Source organism: Camelina sativa, chromosome 5 (assembly GCF_030686135.1).
Source record: "Camelina sativa cultivar CO46 ecotype springtype chromosome 5, ASM3068613v1".
Lineage (NCBI taxonomy): Eukaryota > Viridiplantae > Streptophyta > Magnoliopsida > Brassicales > Brassicaceae > Camelina > Camelina sativa.
The window spans coordinates 2,620,881-2,642,267 of record NC_141884.1 but is presented as its reverse complement, the minus strand read 5'-3'; the positions used below and the strand labels follow the sequence as shown (position 1 = coordinate 2,642,267).

The following is a 21,387-nucleotide window of genomic DNA, read 5'->3' as shown; positions in this document are numbered from 1 at the left end:
TTTTGAGTAGGCTTTAAATTGGATTTAAATAAAATGATGTGCAATGTATTTCGGAGAAAAAAACAAGACCCTTAATTAGAATTTAAGCATTAGTGACAAATTGTTGACAATGATTTTGACCCGTAGACACTGTTGAACTCCTTCCAGTTGATAACGAACGATGACTGCTTCGTTGTACAAATGTCACCTATATTTAACGATACCAAATATATTTGAAGATACTAAGTACCTTACATGGAAAAATTGCAAAGCATCTTATATTTGCGAAACAAAATAGTTCCAAAAACAATGATGTCTCTGTGAAAGGGAAACAAATTAAGGTGACTACAAAAAGTTTTTATAAGAAAATAGTTTAAATACAATTTAAATTTAATGGGGACAAAAAAAAGGTGAACCCTACATCAAATTTTCAATAACCAACAGCACTTTCTATCAACAAAATCGATTTAAAGGTTGCAAATATGGGTATATAGAAAGAAGACATCAAATTGCAAGGACATTAACAACTCGATAAGGAAAAGAACGATCATTTTTTTTGTTTGTTGATATCGAAAAATACTAGAAATAAACAGGAGATCTTATGTCAAACTGTCATAATTGGTCAGCCGAATTTAGTCCGCCAGTCCGGATAAATTGGATGAACTAGCTAGGCGTGTTAACATATACTATAGTGGTATTGCATACTAATATTTTTAAAAGTGATCAATTCTATTCTAAATCGTTGACAAACCAACCCGTATATTTCAACCTGGCCGCCTCGTCTTTCATTCTAAGGCGTGTTAAACATTCGTAGACAACTCAAGACCGTTTTCACATTATATATTTCGATCTTATTTATGTATGTGAGTATGAAATGTGTCCATATCTATTTTCCTACATCCTTTAGGGAATCTTATGTATTACACCTCACACATCATAGTATTTATATCTACCATTAAACCCTATAAAAAAAAATCTATATATATTTACCATTGAATTTATATGATTTAATAGTTTGGTTGTAATCGATAGAGATTATTATCGTACACCACACAATTAGCTTAATTACTAGCACATCTCGATCGAGGTGTGAAAATCTCATAATGGAACTGTATGATCTTGAGCCAAAGTCCAAAGTAGTTTCCAATGAAAGAGCAGAATCTTTAACTATTAAAGATCTCTACAGCGAATGTCCAGTACTAAATATCACCGTGAAAACTCATATACTGCAATCCTTGGAAATCTTTTAGTCATCAAACCACCATAAAATAGTATAAAATAGTTAAAACGATATACAATATCATTTTAATATTAGTTTCTCCCCTTTTATAATCAATAATTACCACACCCAATATATCCGTTATCACTTATTAGTATGGAAATTAGGAACAGAAAAAAATGGGACATAGCCCAAGAGTGAGAGAGAAAAGAAAGAAAACAAAATTTGATAGGGGTCCATAACATGTCCTCTCTAGCGTCAACATCATCTTCCATTACTACTATTACTTTCACCCTCTCATCAAACTCACTCAACCTTTCATCTTTCTTATTACCTAATATATCAGATCCATAAAACAAGTTGATCCCTTAACCTTCTTCACCAACATCTCTTACTCTCTCTCTCTATCTCTCTACACTCAACAAGATCATATCATGTCTTCTCCAAGAGAAAGAGGAAAGAGCTTGATGGAATCATCAGGATCAGAGCCACCGGTGACACCAAGCCGTTACGAGTCGCAGAAGAGACGCGACTGGAACACTTTCGGACAGTACTTGAAGAATCAGAGACCGCCCGTGCCGATGTCTCACTGCAGCTGCAACCACGTGCTTGATTTCCTCAGGTACTTAGACCAGTTCGGTAAGACAAAGGTGCACGTACCTGGCTGTATGTTCTACGGCCAGCCTGAGCCACCAGCTCCTTGCACGTGCCCTCTCAGACAAGCTTGGGGAAGTCTAGACGCTTTGATCGGACGGCTGAGAGCAGCTTATGAGGAGAACGGTGGATCTCCGGAGACGAACCCTTTCGCTAGTGGAGCGATAAGGGTTTATCTGAGGGAGGTTAGGGAGTGTCAGGCTAAGGCTAGAGGGATTCCTTACAAGAAGAAGAAGAAGAAGAAGCCAACGTCGGAGATGGGTGGTGGAAGAGACGACTCTTCTTCTTCCTCATCCTCTTCCTTCAGCTTCTCTTAAGAGATTCTCCATCTTCGTGAAAGACTTTTGTGGTAATATATTTCTCCATTAGCTATGTTTCATTTTATTTTATTGAATATATGCCTTTGCATTCATTTTTACACACATTAAAACAGGCAAATATAGACCATTATATATTTTGTTTATTGATCTCTTTATTGGACTCTTATGGAAATTTTTGTTTCACTAGGTAAAAAAAATACATCCTTTCTATTGTAGGATTGTCTATGAATCAAAACCCTAACGGGAGAACTAATTAGGCTTTCTATTTCTGTGAAAGTCTTGATCTGATTAAAAAAATTATTGATGTTGAGTGCTGATTAAGGGACTTGTTTAGAATTAGATCTTAGGTTTTGAATGGAAGTAGATTTGGGTTTGAGATTATTTCTTTTAAACTGTTTTAGCTCCTTGAATGAAAGTAGATTTTAGTTTTGGAATTATTGGTAAAAGTTTTGTTGGATGATTCATTAATTAAATGTTCTAGTATCAAAACTTAAAAACTTAGACTGATTTCAAAACCTTATAAGTATGAATATGCATCCCATTTTTTAATCTACGTATGTGGATTTTAAAGATTTACAAGTAATTATCCTCGAGAACTACTCATTCAAGATTTGAAAATAAAAGCATATGATTTAACCTGTTTAGAAAGAGAAAAGAAAAAGAAGAGATCTCTATATACGTACATTTTTACCACTGTTGTTTATTTAAATAGTGGTTCAAGTAAAGTAATGATTGGCTCTTGGAATGCATCTCTATAAAGATTTTTGTAGATTTGGTTCCCCATTGATGATCAAGGGAGCAATTAATTGAACCTTTCCCCCCATTTTAAATCGATTAATGATTGAGATTCCATGATTGTTCACAAAGGTTAGTAAGGTTATCTCGGAATAGAAATTAACACACATACTTTAATGTTTTTTAATCCATGCTTTAAATTATTGCAATGTGGGTCTTAAGGAGAATGATCTCAATAGTCAATAGGAACAATTAAACCAAATCTTCAACATTATCCGTCATATTTTATGAAATTAGGACCTCAGATTTTAGAGCTAGGACTGTGACATGTTAACTGGACCTTTTGTAAAGGCTGTTTGTTGTTAAAAAAAAAAAAAAAAAAAAAAATACAGGCTGTTTATACTTTATAATGCTTGAACATTTGAGAAGTACATATTCATATGTATTTTCTGAGATCATATAATTAGATTTTGTGGGACAGTAAGTTTCTCTTTGAATCCATCCAAATCATTTTTATTTTCTTTGATCTCAAACATAAATACAATCTTAGGTTAATATATACATATATTTATATTTTGCTCGAATCATCTTTATGCGTCTTCCTTTAGGATATTTGTCACCACTCACTTTGGAAAAGCTTGAAAGTTTGTTTTGTCCCCCGCAAAGCTTTATAGATTTTGTTCGATGATACAATGTACGTAGCATATGTCACAGGAAACATAAGTTAAAAGAATATATCTTGGATCAACTGGCGTTGAGTTTATATTTAGGTCGGACAAGATGCATGCATCTCGCATAGCTATGCTTAGACTTTAATTTGTGTATGTTGATCTTTCTGCATCTGAGAATCTAGCTAATTGCGCATAATATGTGTTACTGGCTATTAATTAGTGAACTAATCTTGATACAATAGAAATTGGCAGGATCAGTAAGTCTCAAAGAGGTATCAAACGTAAAAGAGACCTCAAATCTATCTACTGCTGATCAAGAAGTCAAAGTGAAATGGTATCATCAACATATCTTTCGGCCCATTTTAGCCGCTCCTCTCGTCCCCTCCACTATATCCGTAGCTCTCGGTCATATATATCTTCATCCTTATTCTCTTATTAAGCTCTATTTATCTTTATTCACTTATTAAGTTCTTTTTGAATAAGTAAGTGTATAGAGTTTATTATATATTGAAGTCAGGTTTGTTTTGTACTTCTATGTCTTCTCATGTCAGCGTACTTCTATGTCTTATATAAGCCCAACATGTTGGATTTAAAATGAAAACAATGGTCTATGGTGGAATAGTAGAGTCTGATGACCACCGAATTTGTTTTTGGCATTTTATAATCATATTGATGGATTTACGTAATAACTTAAGGAAAAACCTAGTACTTTGATAAGTTGAAAATTTATAAAACTGGATTAGCCTCAAAACAATCAGTTGGGAAATAGTGAAAAAATGAAAATCTAGTTTCCTGACTAATTAATGCTCCTAACAAATATGAGAAAACCGTAAAATTTAACTTAGTAAAAACTACTAATCATGTTGGTATATGGTAATACCAAACGAAAACAAGTTGTTTTGAACATAACGGAAGTAACATTAATTTACGGTGTTATAATATGGTAAGGAAATTCCCATGCAAAAAAAAATATTGGTAGGGCAATTCAACTTGCATTTTTGTCTTCAGAATAATTCTTTACCGTTTTCTAAGTGTCAATTATACTGTAAATTTAGAGATTATATATATATATATATATAATTTGTTTTCCCATTTAGAAATGATAAGTGTGCATATATACTATATATATATTTTTTTTTTGTCAAAAATTGCATATATACTATATATGGAAAGAATTTTCAAATTTTACCTAAATAAATAGTTTAAAGATGGTTTTATGTGTCGCCTTAACAAGCAAAGACATTTTAACTTTTAAGCCTCGATTGTTTTTTATTTACATTTTTTATGTTATAATGATTATAGTTATATGTCTTCTCTCCTCCGCTATCGGGCTCACTCCAACAAGCTTCGTTGGATTTGCTTCAAAAGCTTTGGTCTCCTTCTTGAAATAACACAACTCTCATCGTCAGATTACCAGAACAAAGCTCATTTTATTTCTTATGGAAGCAAAGGAATGTGCGTCATCACACCTAACTAAGAATCACGCGGCCTTTGGCTTCACCCGTTGAAGAAATCAGCCGTATCCCCGTATCATAGGAGCATGTCTAGAGCTCCTATCACGAACTCAATCCCTTCACACGAACGAGGAAACGTATTTGGCCAAATGGTTTCGCCTCATTCCCTATCGCACATTACACACAACTGTGAAAATCTTAACCATCTCTTCTCTAAACATGTAAAGTGTGTTCTATGCTCTGTTCAATCTTTTGAATACAATTTACTCCATCTTTGCAGTTTTTAGAAAGCTTTGGTCTCCTTCTTGAAACACACTGACGTAAACGAAAACATATATAAATTGACCCTCCTTGGTAGAAAAAAAACAACTCAAATTAAATAGTTTTGTGACATATAATCTAAATGAGCCTTAATATATGATTTTAAGACAACTAAATCTATTAAGACAACTAAAAAGAAGCCCAAAGAATTTCTTAAATATATGATAGGCCCAAGTCCCAACATACTCTCGATCAGTTTATTTGTTTCCCAATTCTCGTGATCTCAGCTCCTCCTCCTCCTCCTCCTCGCAAGTTAACACCTATATCATGGCATGACCTAATTAACCTAGTGAGTTATTCACACAAAATAGTTGTTCCATATATCCTACGTTACGTTTTACAACCAAAGGAAACCACAAATAAATTTGGCTGTACCCCCAAAAGATATTCAATTAGAAAATCACATATACCGACTAGTGCTACTCCCAAAAAAAAAAGAAAAGAAAAAAAACAATACTATCATCTATCAAAGCTCGATGACTAAATCCAATCGATACCGATTTCAGAAAGATAATTTACAATTGAAAAGTACTCCATATTTTTACCGCAGCATTCTTTTATTTTAATCATTAAGACAAATTGGAAAAAACGTGGAGATCGGGTAAGAGCAGTCATATAACATTAAATGATTTTGAAAACAAGAACATTCATTAAATTCAAACCCACATACGACACGTGGGATTTTCTAGAAACTGCTTTGTTAACTGTACAAGATTAAGACGTTAAACGTCATCGATAGATTTGATCGATGAGGAGGAAGAGGATTTGAAAGAAGAAGAAGAACATAAAAAAGGCAAAACGACATGCAATGCAAGGGCAACGTCGTGACCTCGTGAGAGTGAGACATCAATTGTGGTGTGTGTGTGTACTTTGTAAGTAAAGAGAGTTACGGTGATCTTACGGAACACACAAAACACAGAAACATTTACTAAATTTTACAACAAAAAAAAAAAAAAAGCATCGCATCCCCCCCACTCCCACTTCACGTCACCACTTATCTACTTCCACGTCACTTTCAATTTCCATTTTTACGGTCATTAAATTCAAACCCGGGCCCAGGCCAACCAAAGCTTCTTCTAATTGGTCTATTTTTCCACATTGAATTAATTAAGTAACAATTTTCTTTTTCCTTTTTTTTTTTCTATCGTTTGCGTTTAACTTTTTAGGACGAAATTAAAAAAAAAATAGTAATATCAGTTTGAGAAAACTTTACAACACTATATAATTCCCAATAATGTTATTGGTGGCGATTAACATATGAAAAATTGGAATGACATGTAAAGATTTTAAGAGTCAATGAAATCTTTTTGGACCCCGCTTGTTCGAAATCCACCTTCTCAATCTTACACCCCAATCGAATTTGATTATTTATTTCTTTATCTTTACTTTTGGGTTACCCAAAGAGTTCCAATTTTTCGGCTAAGAAATAAACTCTTACGTTCTATATAATTTTGAGTAACATGAACAATCAAAAACTCAATTCTAAAACGTTTTTTCACTTGAGATGAAAAGAATCTTGGCTCAATAATAGGTTTACTATATATTTATCTACAAAATATTCACTTTTGGAAATTTATATTGATTCGTTCGTTGTTATAGTTTCCATCAATTATATGGTACAGTATGTGGGTATTATGAGCTGTTAAGCGTTTGATTTCCGAAGTCTAAAAGAAAAGGTGGGCAAAAATCAAACATTTTTTAGTTGTTTTACTTTTCAAACCGATAATATCCATACATATCATATACTCCATAGTAAGTAATAGTAGTACCTCCTCTCCTCATCATGCTTCAGCGTGTGATCACTTTCTTCTCCACATATATAATACGTTTGTATTTTGTTAGTGAGCGTGTCTTCGCATATGGTTTTTTTATGCTCGTCTAAAAAAGTCAAAATGTCCTGCGGATTATTTTACCATCTATTGTTTCACGTTTTCCCATTTCATGATTTCATGCGTGCTAATTTAAGTATGCTACACCTACACAAATAATTGCTAATTATTATAATGATCATCCTACGGTCTTTTATTTAACCGAGCTATGACTACAGCTAAAGTAAATTACCTTTTGTGTCAAGAAAAAAGAATAGTTATTTATATAGTTTATGGTTTCGTCGTCTCGTGGACTTGCATTGAGAAAGTGTCACTCGAGAAATCTTCCGTCACGAAACCTTACTCATACCTCCTCGCTCTGATCCAGAAGACCAGAACCATGAACCGTCTTTTAGCAAGTACAAATTGTTTAATTTTTTTTCTTTCTATAATATGATTTCAACGTATTCTCCATAGATATCTTTGAATTTTATATAAACTAGAATATGTAAACTTTTAGAAAACAGTTTAATGTATTATCATTTTTCTAAGTTAGTAGTAAAACTTGTAGCAACCACAAGTTTATACTTAGCATTGTATTATCATTTTTTCTAAGATAAAATTGTTTTACATTAAAATCTATTGTACATATATATATATCTATATATATTCACCACACAATGCAATTCAGCCAATTAATAAGCATGTGCACAAAAACATGGTATATATGTTTAGTGGATCTATATATATAATACAAAGTCGCGTTTATATGTTGACGCATGTGTAAATCACATGTATATGTATGTGTTTTTTGTGACCGGCAAGATGAGTAGGCAAGAGATAATGCGTGCCCTACAAATCTTAAATCTCTCACTTTGTAAAGAAAGAGAAAAAAAAAAATTTAGTTGCGAACTTGCAATCGACTTACTCACTATTGCTTTCGTGATAATGCACATTGAGTTATCCATTAAACTTTCTAAAATGTTAAGACTATTTTTAATTACATATATTTTATTTGCGTAAGCAATAATCATATTAATAAACAAAACACTAATAAGTTTTCATTTGTAACAGGATCGACTACCGAGCGCGAATCGTATCCGATTAAAAGACAAAAGTCTATTCATATGACACTCTCTCAACTGAATCAATTCACTATTCTTGGATCTATATTTATCTAAAAATGGAAACCAGTTCAGCTTAATTCTTACGTACCGATTCCAATTATGAATTTCAACAGTTGGAAAAGTACTTGATTTTTATTAATTTTTAAGATCTGTGAAATTAGCTTGGATCGAGTTAACTAGAATCTCCTGATCATATAATAAAAATATTTGCACTTTTTAATTATATTTATTTATGTAAATGAAACAATCATTATTGAAGTTACGTTATAGGACAAAATAATACTCCATTTTTTGTTTTATTTGTCCTTCCTTTTTTTTTTTTTTTTTTGTAACCTTCATCTCTAATCACTTCTAGCCTATTGACATAGTGTAGTTTTCAAATATATATGCGGTTACTATTGGAATTTTTTCTTGATATCCTCAAATTAGTGAGTTATAATCTTTCTCAAACAATTGAAACTTATAATAATCTTTTATCCTCGTCCAGCTCATGTCTATCATCACAGATGAGGTTGGTACAATGGTATTAATTATTATTATTCTAGAGGCGAACAAAGAAAAAAATGTTAGATGCATGCACGGGAGAAAGGTAGAATGTTCTTTACAGAAAAAAATATGCAATCCAAGTGGGAACATATATAGGTAGAGAAAGAAAGAGAGTGATTTTAAAAGCTACTCCATTTGATTTGTGATGCTTTGGAACCAATTGTCGTCAAGTAACGGCGCCAATTCCATAATATCTGATCTTGACAAGCAAAAAAAGTTGTTATCCCCCGACTAGTAAACTGAGCTATATAGACTAGTAGCATTAGTAATTTGACAGCTGCTTATAGGATAAAAGAAGAGTGATTGAAATCTCTAATATTATTCCACCCAAAATTCGAAAAGATATGTAAAACATTTTAAACGAGCTTTAAAAAAAAAACATCCGACAGTAAAGTACTGAAGTACCCGTACTTACCATTATCAAGATTTTCGAAATCCTTTCGAGTCCGACGGATAATGCCAGTGAACTTTATCATATACACCCCCAAGTAAGTAATGAGAACACACGAACGAGTAGGCAAAGTATGAATTCGGTTTCTCCATCATCAGATAAACACGCATAATATACAATATCACTCGCAATCTTTTTTGACACCAAAAAATTATGTATACTTTGATAAAATAAAGCATTTATAGTTTTATACAAGTATAATAATATTCGATAAAAAACTATATAGTTTATGCAAAAATACATATTTTTAAAATCACTTTGCCCGTAACACACATCAAAGAGACATTTTATCCAAAAAAAGAAAAAAAAAAAAAAAAAAAAGACAGAACAGAGGAGAATGTCAGTATCACGTGGCGTGGCTCTATCTCATCCCCAACACAAATCTCTTCTTCTTTACTAAAATCTTTTGAGTTCTCTCAGCTTCTTCTTCTTCTTCTTCTCTCATCACACTTCTCGCCGCTTCTCACATGGCTTCTTCAACAACTCTCTCCGACTTACCTGACGTAATCTTATCAACAATCTCCTCACTAGTCTCCGATTCCAGAGCACGCAACTCACTCTCCCTAGTCTCTCACAAATTCCTCGCTCTCGAACGATCCACACGTTCTCACCTCACACTCCGCGGCAACGCTCGCGACCTCTCTCTAGTCCCGGGCTGTTTCCGATCCGTATCACACCTCGATCTCTCTTTCCTCTCTCCATGGGGTCACACTCTCCTCGCTTCTCTCCCTCTCGATCACCAAACCCTCCTCGCTCTCCGTCTCAAAATCTGTTTCCCTTCCGTTGAGTCACTCAACGTCTACTCTCGTTCCCCTTCCTCACTCGAGCTTCTCCTTCCTCAATGGCCTAGGATTCGTCACATCAAGCTTCTCCGATGGCATCAACGAGCTTCTCAGATCCCTTTAGGTGGCGACTTCGTTCCTATTTTTGAACACTGTTGTGGTTTCCTTGAGTCGTTGGATCTCTCTGCGTTCTATCACTGGACTGAAGACTTGCCTCCTGTTCTTCTCCGTTACGCTGACGTTGCGGCGAGGCTTTTACGGTTAGATCTCTTGACGGCGTCTTTCACCGAAGGTTATAAATCTAGCGAGATCGTTAGTATCACTAAATCTTGCCCTAATTTGAGAGATTTTCGTGTTGCTTGTACTTTTGATCCGAGGTACTTTGAGTTCGTCGGAGATGAGACTCTCTCCGCTGTAGCTACGAATTGTCCTGATTTAACGGTTCTTCATATGGTTGACACGGCGTCTCTGGCGAATCCTAGGGCGATTCCAGAAGCTGGTGGTGACTCGGCTGTCACGGTGGGGACTTTGGTTGAGGTTTTCTCTGGTTTACCGAATCTAGAGGAGCTTGTTCTTGATGTAGGGAAGAACGTGAACCACAGTGGTGTAGCGTTAGAGGCTTTGAATTCCAAGTGTAAGAAGCTGAGAGCGTTGAAGCTAGGTCAGTTTCAAGGAGTTTGCTCTGCTACTGATTGGGGGAGGCTTGATGGTGTTGCTTTGTGTGGAGGGCTGATGTCCTTGTCTATTAAGAATTCTCAAGATTTGACTGATATGGGTTTGGTTGCTATAGGGAGAGGGTGTTGTAAGCTGACCAAGTTTGAGATTCAAGGGTGTGAGAATGTAACAGTGAAGGGGTTAAGAACAATGGTTACTCTTCGGAGAATGACTTTAACTGATGTGAGAATCTCTTGCTGCAAGAATCTTGATACAACCTCTTCTTTGAAGGCGATTGAGCCGATATGTGATCGGATCAAGAAACTGCATATAGACTGTGTGTGGTCTGGTTCAGAGGAGGAGGTAGAAGAGAAGTTGGAAAGAAGTGAAACTAACCATGAGGATGATGATGATGATGATGATTACGAGAGGAGCTTGAAGAGGTGCAAGTATTCTTCGGAGGTAGAAGAACACTGTTCAACCAGTGATGGGAATGGATTCTTTTCTGAAGAAAGAGTATGGGAGAAATTGGAGTATCTCTCTTTATGGATCAGTGTTGGAGAATTTCTGACACCACTGCCTATGACAGGACTAGATGACTGTCCGAATTTGGAAGAGATTAGGATCAAGATAGAAGGAGACTGCAGAGGTAAACGCAGGCCAGCTGAGCCTGAGTTCGGGTTAAGCTGTCTTGCTCTCTACCCGAAGCTCTCAAAGATGAAGTTAGATTGTGGGGACACAATCGGTTTCGCACTGACCGCACCGCCAATGCAGATGGATTTGAGTTTATGGGAAAGATTCTTCTTGACCGGAATTGGGAGCTTGAGCTTGAGCGAGCTTGATTATTGGCCACCACAGGATAGAGATGTTAACCAGAGGAGTCTCTCGCTTCCTGGAGCAGGTCTGTTACAAGAGTGCCTGACTCTGAGGAAGCTCTTCATACATGGAACAGCTCATGAGCATTTCATGAACTTTTTGTTGAGAATCCCAAACTTAAGGGATGTACAGCTTAGAGCAGACTATTATCCTGCGCCGGAGAATGATATGAGCACAGAGATGAGAGTTGGTTCGTGTAGCCGCTTCGAGGACCAATTGAACAGCCGCAATATCATTGACTGAACACTTTAAGATTGAGTTACCTATACTGTTATATCTGTATTAACTTCAGAAACTTGTCCATTTTATTTGTATGTGTTATATTTGTTTGTAAAAGGAAAGAGCAAAGCCTAAAATTTGCAATCAATGAAATGATTTCATAATACAAAAAACCATTGTTATAAATAATAATAGAGTCAATGAAGAATCCAGAGAGATCAGGAGAACAAAACTCGATGAATTTCTAACACCTTAATCTAACTCTTGTTTCTCTTAGAACAGTAACAGTCTTCACAGCTCGGCCTTATGCTTTGGTTCCGACCAACAATCTATAGCAAGACAAAAACTTTCCATAAACGTCTGTTTACTAAAAAGACAGTAACGGTTCTAAGAGAAACAAACAACAGTTAGTTTTTGACAAGTCACAAACCTGCAATAAGCTCGCTTCAGGTATTTTGAGCCGGGCTCCTTTATATGGCAACTATATCAATGACCTGAAAAGCAAGAATTGCAAGAACCAGGTTTATATTTGATGTTTTTGTTTAGTTACCAAGTGTTGTCTTTGTTCAACAGACATACTTTACCATTTGGGACCCCTCTCCAGGGCAGATCTCAGGAGTCTTCATACGCCTACTCCTTCTTCTCTCTGTTTCCGGCTCTGCTGGTCCATTTGAGTTAGAGCTGCACATAAAGACTGAAACATCAGCCTTCTTGACCCATCATAACCATTTTTTCAGCCAAAACCTTATAACCATTGTAAGCCAGACACGAATGACTAATCATATACCATGAAATTTTTGCAGCTATAAACTTCATATGCTTTTGAAGCAAACTCAACAATTGCAGTACATATTGAATTCACCTCATCTGTTTGGTAAGCCAAATACTCTCACGACTTAACTATTCACAGCTCTTACATTGGGACACAAATCAGAGAAAGAGAAAGGACTTTAATGGTTACCATATTACACCTTTTATCAATAAAGATAGTTGACAGAATTTGAGGGAACATGAGGACACCAAAATATTAAGAGACAAGTATCATGGAATTGGAATCTATATATATACACAAATACTTGGCACTATAAAATTTTATCACTATTGAAAGGACAAATATATTGACAAACAATATTACCTGGAACCAGGAGATCGCTGTTATATATATAAACCGGGTGGCAGCAAATATATAAACATAATAAAAAAAAAAACTAAACAAGTATGCTTATCACCTTGAACCGGATTGTAACACAGATGGTGAACCCGACCGTTCCATGGGACTGTTTGGCTCCAATGGTGGAGCACAAGAGTCCCTGTCTACAAAACCAGTCTGCCATGCTGTTGGGACATGAGCTAGATAAACTTCCCTGGGTGTGAAGGGTTTAAGCTGACCAGGACATCGCTTAAGGTCGACCAGCATTTCCTTACCATCGAGCGCAACCACAACAGACATATGATAACATGGGTCGACACTAGAGGAAGATCCCAGATCACTAGGTAAACCCTGATCAAGAAATTTAACCGAAATGCCAGGTTCTCAGAACCAACCAATGACAAGAGTTATACACAAGGCCACTGGTCAAATTTTTTAAAAGTACTTACCACTACAAGCTTACTTTCAAGACGAACAGTATCAGCTAGAACTTTAAAGAGGATTGCTCGAGCACGACAAGAACCATGTTTGATGTTTCCTAGCAGTGGAAACCCACGACTATCAAATGATAGACTCGGTTTTGCTTTTACTACCTGCCAGAAGAAGGAAAATTCCAATTAAGATTCCCCGATAACCTAAAAGAGTATAATGAGGTTGTTGAGATTATGTGATGTTCCTTAAAGTGTCTAATAAATGGATAAAATCTATTTGTTTTCTTTCTTAGAGCCAAATATTTACTGCATGCAGTGATAAGATAAAGTAACAAAATGATATGCATTGTAGCCATGCATCTTTGACGTAGTCATCGATTCTCCCTAGAGTTCACAACTACCAAAGTTAGTCCGCCACTCTTACCAGTTTAGCAGTTTTCTTAATTACTTTAACCGGCTCTGAGTGCAATCCTTTGACAGTTCCGTAATATAACATCTTCAAAAACGCAAGCTGGTTATCCTTATTAAAATCTACACAAATCACACCAGCCTTAAGTCGTTCATGATCCCCAAGAGCATTAATTTCTTCCATTGTAGGAATGTTTTTAGAAAACTTCAATCTCCCAACCTGTTGAAAAATTTAACAACATACTAAGATAAGCAAATGATTGTTGACAAACAGCAGCACGTAACCAAGTATTAATAAAGCTAACTGGAAAATTATTGGACAAAGATAATATCAACCTAAAGATAGCTTACCGGGATCACAGAGTAAAAACCACACGGAATCGGGTAAGGAAAAAACCCAGTACTCCAAAGAAAATTTGATGCTTCATAACTTGACGCCTCATCTTGTGATCCCAGACATACAGACTGGGATATCTCCTCAACTTCTGAAGGGCCCGAGGTAAGACTTGGAGGTATTGGTTCTGATGGCCCAGCATAATCTCTTGCCACTTCTACAACCATCTCCTTGAGGCCTAAAACCACATGAGCGTCTCCTTAGCCCATAGGACGAAAAACATAGGTACCAGAATAGTGAGAATCAAACTTCGTGTACCTGTAGCTAGGACCTCAACTTCTGAAGGGCTCGAGGTAGGACTCGGAGGTATTGGTTCTGATGGCCCAGCATCATCTCTTGTCTCTTCTACAACCATCTCCTTGGAGTCTAAAATGACATGAGCGTCTCGTTAGCCCATAAAGGAGGAAAAACATAGGTACCAGAATACTGAGAATCAAACTTCGTATACCTCTAGCTTGGACCTCAACTTCTGAAAGGCTCGAGGTAGGACTTGGAGGTATTGGTTCTGATAGCCCAGCAGCATCTCTTGTCTCTTCTTCAACCATCTCCTTGAGGTCTAAAACCACATGAGCGTCTCCTTAGCCCATAGGATTCTCTCAAGAAAAAACTAAAAAAACGTAGGTACCAGAATAATATGAAGTGTACCTCTAGCTTGGTTCTTCTGGTCAGTTAACCTGTAGAGACAAATAAAAAACACAAGAATGGTTAAGTAAACCTCAATGCTTCCACTTCAATATCTTGGTGCATGATTTAATAGTAACATACTAATTGCATTCCATATATTCCTTTTCAAAAAGCTTTTAAACTAGTAGTAGATAAATCATCAAAGACTGGCTACAAACTCATTAAGTAGATAATTCCATTTAATAATACTAACACAGCATCAAAACTTACGACATGCTGGAGCCTTGAACTGATTCAACAGTTCCTTTGTGACATTTACAACAGTTAGCTCCCATCTCCAACTCCTCCTATGTAGCAAAATTCCAAATTCCTGCACTAGTTTTCGAATATTTAATAAGAGCAAAATCCAACCAACTTCGACAACAGAGATAGAGATTCAAACACACAAGAACACACATAAACCAAAAAAAAAATCAAAACTTTCAGTAGAATAGAGCAAAATAAGAACAAGGGTTTATGTAAAAAAGCTCACCGAAAGCAGATCAACGTTCTCCCAATTCCAAATTCCAACAATCAATCTGATAAAACCGCACTGCGAAAGACGGAACAGTGAATTGAAGATTGACATGGTCAAGCAACAAAGAACTATACGTAAACACAAGTATATGCATAGAGATTTGCAATAGAAATTCATGAGATAAAATTGGATCTTTTTGGGAGGTTTTTGAATAAAAAAGTTTTGATTTTGATTTTGCAAAGCAAACTGAAACACACAGTTGCTGGGGTTTTAGGAAAGTGATGAAGCCCCGAAGATAGAGGAGAGGGAAACAAAAAAAAAAAAGAAAGACAAAGCAAGTCACACGTGCGACGGAATGAGTCACGTGCCACTATTTCAGTATATTTCACACACAGTGTATGATTTAGTGTTATTTCTTTTCATAAGACTACTTTTCATGTAATTTTAATTTTTGCTACACATTGTTTTAAAAATTGTAAGAACATTTTATATGGAAGAATCAAGATCTGGTAAACGAAAAATCGCATATCGAAATTAAAATTACTCAAAAGGATATTTGTATACCTTTTACTGCTTCTTGTATGGATGTAGTCGTCAAACCTGATACATATATGAAGATCATATATGAGAACTAGTTTGTTTCAATATCTAACAACAGTAGTTTGGAGATTTATGTTAGAAGATTTGTTGCATAATATTGTTAGATCATCAAAGTTGAAAGAAGAAGAAGAAGAGGTAGTAGATGCACAAGTCTAACAAGAGATTAGATTTGTTATTCATAATAGGCTTCCTAACAAAAGATTAGACTTGTTCATCTACATCTTAAAGTTAAAAAGCCTATATGATGTCAAAAGAAAAAGAAAAAAAAAACAAGAAATTAAGCAAAATAAGGATGAACTTTTTTGAAAGCAGTAGACTTGAAATTCAACAAAAAGATTGCAATAAGAATAACAAAAGAAAATTCACCCTATTCACCATCACTACAATATTGATAAGTTGGTTATGATACCTACACATCAACAACAACAACACATCATCAGAGCTTTGACAGTGTCCAGCATCTCTTCTCTTTGTTTGTTAAAAACCTGATAGCTTTGTTATCTTCAAATTTATATCATAAACTTTCTGACTGTACTCAAAAGTTACACCACACATTTTGATTTATGGTAGAATTTTTTTTTTTTTTTTTTTTTTTTTTTGTATATGGTATATTTACATTAAAAAGAAAATTATTTTTTTATTTTGACTAAAAATGACATTTTGAATTAGTGCCGTTTGCCACTTGCTTCACTTTTTCTTTTTAAAGGATAAATGAATAAATGAGAATCAATGCATTTAGAAGGAATAGAAGGAAGGAAATCTCTTATATATTTAGTATTTTTCAATTAAAAAATTACAGATAATAAAAATTTAACCTCAAATTTATTTTGTAAGCATGGTAATTATGATATTTGATTATTAAGAATGGTAAAAATAAAATGACAACTAAGATTACTACATAACCATGTTTTATAGTATGATGGACTGGCAAAAAAAAAATATAAATTAAGATTGATTTTAAATTTATACTTAATACAAATACATGTGTTAAAAATATATTACAGCTCATCATCTTCCAGAAACATTTTTCTCCGATTACAGAACTTATGCACAATTTATAAACCCAACATAACTAAGCCCATTTACTATATAATGGGCCTTAAGAAACCCAAAAACTCGTTTTACAAGTTTTCGTCTTCCTCTCTAAAACCCTGAATCTTCCGCAGAACCCTAGCCCTAATCTCTCCGACATACCAATGACCACCGCAGCTCAGCCGCGACCATTACCGGAGCAGGTAACTACTCTACCCAAGACTGTGAACATAGCAATTAAGGCTCTGTTCGAACGTAGAAACAAAAACCCGAAAACGAAGAAGCCACAACAGCTTCTAGAGGAGGACGAATCCGTTTACCTAACCGTAGACCTGAATACGATTCCACAGACGCATGAGAGGAGCGCTTACAGAATCGCCCTTCCGCATCCTCTGATCAACACTACCGAAGACTCGCCGAAGCTCTGTCTCATCGTCGACGACGGGAAAAGAAGTGGTCTCAAAAAGGACAATGCAGTGAAGAAGATCAAGTCGGAGAACATACCGATCACTAAAGTTCTTGAGCTATCGAAGCTTAAAACGGACTATAAATCATTCGAATCGAAACAGAAGCTATGCGATTCCTACGAGAAGTTCTTCTGTGATCGGAGGTTGATTCATGTGTTGCCGAGATTGATTGGGAAGAAGTTTTTTGGTAGCAAGAAGATTCCTGTGGCGATTGATACGAGGAGGGACTGGAAAAGGCAGATTGAGAAAGCTTGTAGAGGTGCTATGTTCTTCATTAGGACTGGGGTTTGTAGTGTCATCAAAGTAGGGACGTTGTCTATGGAAAGGGACGAAATCGTCGAGAATGTGATGGCGACTGTGAATGGAGTAGTTGATGCTTTGCCTGATAAGTGGACTTACGTTAGATCCTTGCATTTGAAGTTATCTGAGAGTTTGGACTTGCCTATATATCAGACAGTGCCTGATGACTTGAAGCTCAAGGTTGATCCTTTTGGTGTTAGGGATGGTGAAAAATTAGTTAAAAGTGATGATGATGTTGATGATGGTAGTAAGAGTTTGAAGAAAAAGGATAAGAAAAGAAGGATCCATGAGGTTAGTAATGACGATGAAAACCAAATGAATTTGGAAGATGATGATGAGGTTGATGGTGATCTCAATGGTTCTCGAGATAAAAAGAAGAGGAAGAAGATGAGTAGTAGTAAGTCTGCAGTGAGTGAGAAATCAAAGCAGAAGAATGTATTGAAGTCGAAAAAGCTAAAGAATGACATTGATCAGTCTGGTGGTGGATTGAAAGCAAAGAAGACTAAGAGGAGGAAACAAGAGTATTGATAAGTATTTTTCTTCTTTCTGCTTGAGGGATTATTATTTTGTCTTATCATTATGATTCTTATACGTTTAGACCTTTTGTTATCGATTACTATTTAATCAAACTAGTGGTGACTAGTCATGTTTTTGGTTTTGTCATTTTTGAGTAGGAAACATATGATTATTACATGTGTTTTGTTTCAAGTGATTCTATTTTATTTTCTAAGAATACAACCTCAGAAGGAAAGTACTTACAGGATCTGAATCAAGCTTGATCCAGATCCTGGCTAAGTACTCGTCCCAAGAAACGGCTAAGGAAGAAGAAAAAAAGCTCTCTACTCTTGAATCTCTTAAAAGTTAAACTTCATCTCTCTGTTATGTTGGTTGATGCTATGTTACGGTCTCCTGATGATGTCGAGAACAGAGAGAGCGAGAGCATCGTGTTGATATCATCTGTTGGTTTTTGCCTGCAAATTCCAATCTCAGGTAACTGTATCCCATCTCCGGATATTGATTTCAATCGTTTGACTGATGATGATACCTCTTCATCTCGGACTCTTTTCTCATTGATTGTCTTCCTAATCTGCCATAAGGGTTTTACCAAGATTACAATATGTTTTTAGTTACCATAAGTAGTGTTCCTTTAACAAAAAAGAAGGTAGTTACCTCGAGCAGAGGCAGAGTCTTGTTCTTTATGCTGTCTTGGTTGTATGTGCATAACCCGCTCAACCAGCTAGAAGGTCGCATTAGAAAGTTACCTCCAAGATTTGTAATGATCGCGTCTTGATTGAGTACCCTGAAGTAAAAAAATGCAATTTTAACTTTCTGGTCGGATGTAGAAATCTGAAACATTTCAGGAACTGATATTTGTGTTGTGTCTATGATTGAATGACCTTGAAGGAACGGTTTTAGAGTTAGAGGCATGTCTTAAATCGCCGCCATATGGAATACATCTGGAGTCTATCAAATAGCTTCTTTGTCCACTCATGAAAGCTCCAAAGTCTGTTCAAAAGTCGTTTTCATCAAACCTGGTGAAAGAATGATATATGTCTGCGGATCAAAACTAACGTACCATGGCGAGATAATGACGGCTCGAGCTTCTTACTTCGATACATCTTGAAATCAGAAACATGACAACATTGAAAAAATAAGAACAACAAAACTGAGATAATCTTAGAGAAACAGACGATGATGAGATTATGGTGTGAACCTGTAAATGACTTTTGACATGTGCAATACTCAATCCTTTCAGATTCATCATCTGAAGAACCAATTTTGGTGTCGCTCCTGTAAGTCATACAACAATAACATATCATTACAAACCACCACAGAGAGAGAACTTGAGAGACTGAGAGAGTCGTACTGTGTGGACCGCCTAGTCGTTGGACTGCACGAACAAAGGTGAGATGAAGATCAGGCGTCCAACGAAGCCTAGGCATGTTGGATCGAACATACTGTCTAACGTTGTTACTACTCGTGACTTGGTCTTCGTCTTCAACTGATGACTCTTCTTCATTATTCTTCTCTTCTCTGTTCAGGTCAAGATACGTGTAGCATATTCCTGGTGGAGATGTCCCGGGCCCGGCCATGACTCTCCGGCGAGAGTGTCTTATACTAGCTCTTGAGATCAGTTACTCAAAAACTAAAAACAAAAAAACCCCATGTGAGAGTTTAAATCTCAAGTTATATGTGTATAGTCTCTGTATGATAATTTCGGCGTTGGCTTCAATAATACTATGATCATAAACTATATATAAGCATTATTGTATAGTCTTGTTATGTGTCATAAACTATATATAATATATGTGGACAGACATTTATATTCTTATCTATGTCATGCATGTTTACGTGTAAGTGTAAGTGTTTTTTATGGAAAAGTGTGTTGGAATCTTCCGTTTGGTGAAAACACATTTGTTATTAGGTTTTGCTTCATTTTTGTTAACAGACCAGAAAAATATCCGTTTGTTCTTTTAGTGACAAAGACGTATAAACTTATATCCTTTACTTCTTCAAAATAATCTCTCTCTTTTAACAAAAATTGAATATATGGTGTGATTGAGCAAGAATTCATATTCCAAAATATGTATCATTTTGTTAAGAAAAGATGTTCTGTTTACCTAACATGCCTTTCATAAATCATGTGATAAGGGCTAAGGCTATTTAAATTGGTTAATTAATTGCATATGTGATACTAAGCATCTTGGTTTAAATTAAATAGTCAAGTCTATATGTATATACAATTGGCAGTCGTCGAATATTTTGTGTCATTAGAATTGTAGTTTTGTGGATGAGGTATTAAACATTTCAATCCGACCAAACCACCCTTGTATTTATAACAATTTGCTCTTTAATAATCTCCAATTAAGTTGACCTTTGCCGGAGACTACGCTTTACTCTTTTGTCATATTAGACCACTTTTTCGAGTTTTTCAAAGACAACTTCAGAAAATAAAATCAGATTAGCATAGGAGAAACTCAAATGAAATAAAAGAAATATCGATATGAACCGTTTGATTATTCGAACATATGGTATAGAAGAGGTACAAATTATTCTCTACCCCAACCGAGTACAATGTGGTGGAATGAAATGTTTATACGCATTTTTTATATCTCGATGAAAATTGTACTTGGAACAAAAAATACTATATATTGATCATTTTTCTCATATACTAAGGTTAATTAATACATGACAATCTTCAATCCCAACGATTGAAAACAAAACTTATAAATCTAAGAGAAGGGGGAGTTTTGTCAAATGGCTAAGGATGTGATTCCCAAAGATTCTTGGGTTCACTTATGTACAAAACAGAAGTTGTCTTTTATCGTTTTGGTTTTATTATTAGTGACCCTTTTCAATGAGGCATTGGTTAACACACCAGCTTATAGATGTATATATTTTTGTAGGGCTTACTATTATTTACCAAAGAATTCGTATATAATTCGAGAGAGGTAACTATATAATAACTAATTGTCTTTGATTGTCATTTTTGATTATTCTTTCCAGAGAGCAATATTTGTCTTTATTGTCATTTTGTGAATTGATTTAGAATTTGTAAACATATATAAGCTGTAGTTAGAAGAAAGACAAATACGTACAAACACTTTTTACAAAATTTAACCGTCTGAAATGAATATAACTATATAA

At 35.4% G+C, this 21,387-nt stretch overlaps 5 protein-coding genes across 15 annotated transcripts; 3 read left to right on the top strand and 2 right to left on the bottom strand.

Annotated features, from left to right (window-relative positions):
* Nucleotides 1-1,363: 1,363 nt before the first annotated feature.
* Nucleotides 1,364-4,179, top strand: LOC104785104 (protein LIGHT-DEPENDENT SHORT HYPOCOTYLS 10). Of its 2 annotated transcripts, none has more exons than XM_010510247.3 (2): nucleotides 1,364-2,201; nucleotides 3,821-4,179. In XM_010510247.3, the coding sequence occupies exon 1, from the start codon at nucleotides 1,633-1,635 to the stop codon at nucleotides 2,167-2,169; it is 537 nt and encodes a 178-aa protein (XP_010508549.1). In that variant the 5' UTR covers nucleotides 1,364-1,632; the 3' UTR covers nucleotides 2,170-2,201; nucleotides 3,821-4,179. The 2 variants fall into 2 exon arrangements, with proteins under 2 accessions (XP_010508549.1, XP_010508550.1); XM_010510248.3 differs by having other exon boundaries at nucleotides 1,512-2,201; nucleotides 3,831-4,179.
* A 5,162-nt stretch (nucleotides 4,180-9,341) lies between these two features.
* Nucleotides 9,342-11,911, top strand: LOC104785102 (F-box protein MAX2). The gene has a single exon (XM_010510243.3). The coding sequence runs from the start codon at nucleotides 9,753-9,755 to the stop codon at nucleotides 11,838-11,840; it is 2,088 nt and encodes a 695-aa protein (XP_010508545.1). The 5' UTR covers nucleotides 9,342-9,752; the 3' UTR covers nucleotides 11,841-11,911.
* A 42-nt stretch (nucleotides 11,912-11,953) lies between these two features.
* Nucleotides 11,954-16,477, bottom strand: LOC104785103 (uncharacterized). Of its 10 annotated transcripts, none has more exons than XR_015558181.1 (14): nucleotides 16,354-16,477; nucleotides 15,905-15,940; nucleotides 15,356-15,415; nucleotides 15,094-15,198; nucleotides 14,845-14,873; nucleotides 14,648-14,755; nucleotides 14,458-14,565; nucleotides 14,157-14,377; nucleotides 13,822-14,025; nucleotides 13,416-13,559; nucleotides 13,046-13,317; nucleotides 12,396-12,497; nucleotides 12,247-12,310; nucleotides 11,954-12,145 (listed from the first exon to the last, which is right to left on the bottom strand). XR_015558181.1 is itself a non-coding variant. In XM_010510245.3 (14 exons), exons 4-13 carry the CDS (start codon nucleotides 15,156-15,158, stop codon nucleotides 12,287-12,289), a joined length of 1,272 nt encoding a protein of 423 aa, XP_010508547.1. In that variant the 5' UTR covers nucleotides 15,159-15,198; nucleotides 15,356-15,415; nucleotides 15,905-15,940; nucleotides 16,354-16,477; the 3' UTR covers nucleotides 11,954-12,145; nucleotides 12,247-12,286. The 10 variants fall into 10 exon arrangements, 4 of the variants coding, with proteins under 4 accessions (XP_010508547.1, XP_019101216.1, XP_087307997.1 ...); XR_767313.3 differs by having other exon boundaries at nucleotides 15,094-15,193; XR_015558182.1 differs by having other exon boundaries at nucleotides 16,350-16,473.
* A 630-nt stretch (nucleotides 16,478-17,107) lies between these two features.
* On the top strand, nucleotides 17,108-18,414 carry LOC104788808 (uncharacterized). The gene has a single exon (XM_010514588.2). The coding sequence runs from the start codon at nucleotides 17,137-17,139 to the stop codon at nucleotides 18,265-18,267; it is 1,131 nt and encodes a 376-aa protein (XP_010512890.2). The 5' UTR covers nucleotides 17,108-17,136; the 3' UTR covers nucleotides 18,268-18,414.
* On the bottom strand, nucleotides 18,376-20,012 carry LOC104785101 (uncharacterized). The gene is made up of 6 exons (XM_010510242.3): nucleotides 19,607-20,012; nucleotides 19,454-19,530; nucleotides 19,316-19,358; nucleotides 19,137-19,245; nucleotides 18,910-19,039; nucleotides 18,376-18,826 (listed from the first exon to the last, which is right to left on the bottom strand). Exons 1-6 carry the CDS (start codon nucleotides 19,830-19,832, stop codon nucleotides 18,608-18,610), a joined length of 804 nt encoding a protein of 267 aa, XP_010508544.1. The 5' UTR covers nucleotides 19,833-20,012; the 3' UTR covers nucleotides 18,376-18,607.
* Between the last annotated feature and the right edge of the window lie 1,375 nt (nucleotides 20,013-21,387).

Coding starts and splice junctions, on each gene's coding strand:
- LOC104785104 (XM_010510247.3), top strand. CDS start 1,633: ATGTCTTCTCCAAGAGAAAGAGGAAAGAGCTTGATGGAATCATCAGGA.
- LOC104785102 (XM_010510243.3), top strand. CDS start 9,753: ATGGCTTCTTCAACAACTCTCTCCGACTTACCTGACGTAATCTTATCA.
- LOC104785103 (XM_010510245.3), bottom strand. CDS start 15,158: ATGGGAGCTAACTGTTGTAAATGTCACAAAGGAACTGTTGAATCAGTT. Junction 14,756..14,844: donor CCAGAAGAACCAAGCTAGAG/GTACACTTCATA, acceptor ATGTGGTTTTAG/ACCTCAAGGAGATGGTTGAA. Junction 14,566..14,647: donor AGTTGAGGTCCAAGCTAGAG/GTATACGAAGTT, acceptor ATGTCATTTTAG/ACTCCAAGGAGATGGTTGTA.
- LOC104788808 (XM_010514588.2), top strand. CDS start 17,137: ATGACCACCGCAGCTCAGCCGCGACCATTACCGGAGCAGGTAACTACT.
- LOC104785101 (XM_010510242.3), bottom strand. CDS start 19,832: ATGGCCGGGCCCGGGACATCTCCACCAGGAATATGCTACACGTATCTT. Junction 19,040..19,136: donor TCTAAAACCGTTCCTTCAAG/GTCATTCAATCA, acceptor TTTTTACTTCAG/GGTACTCAATCAAGACGCGA. Junction 18,827..18,909: donor AGACTCTGCCTCTGCTCGAG/GTAACTACCTTC, acceptor CCCTTATGGCAG/ATTAGGAAGACAATCAATGA.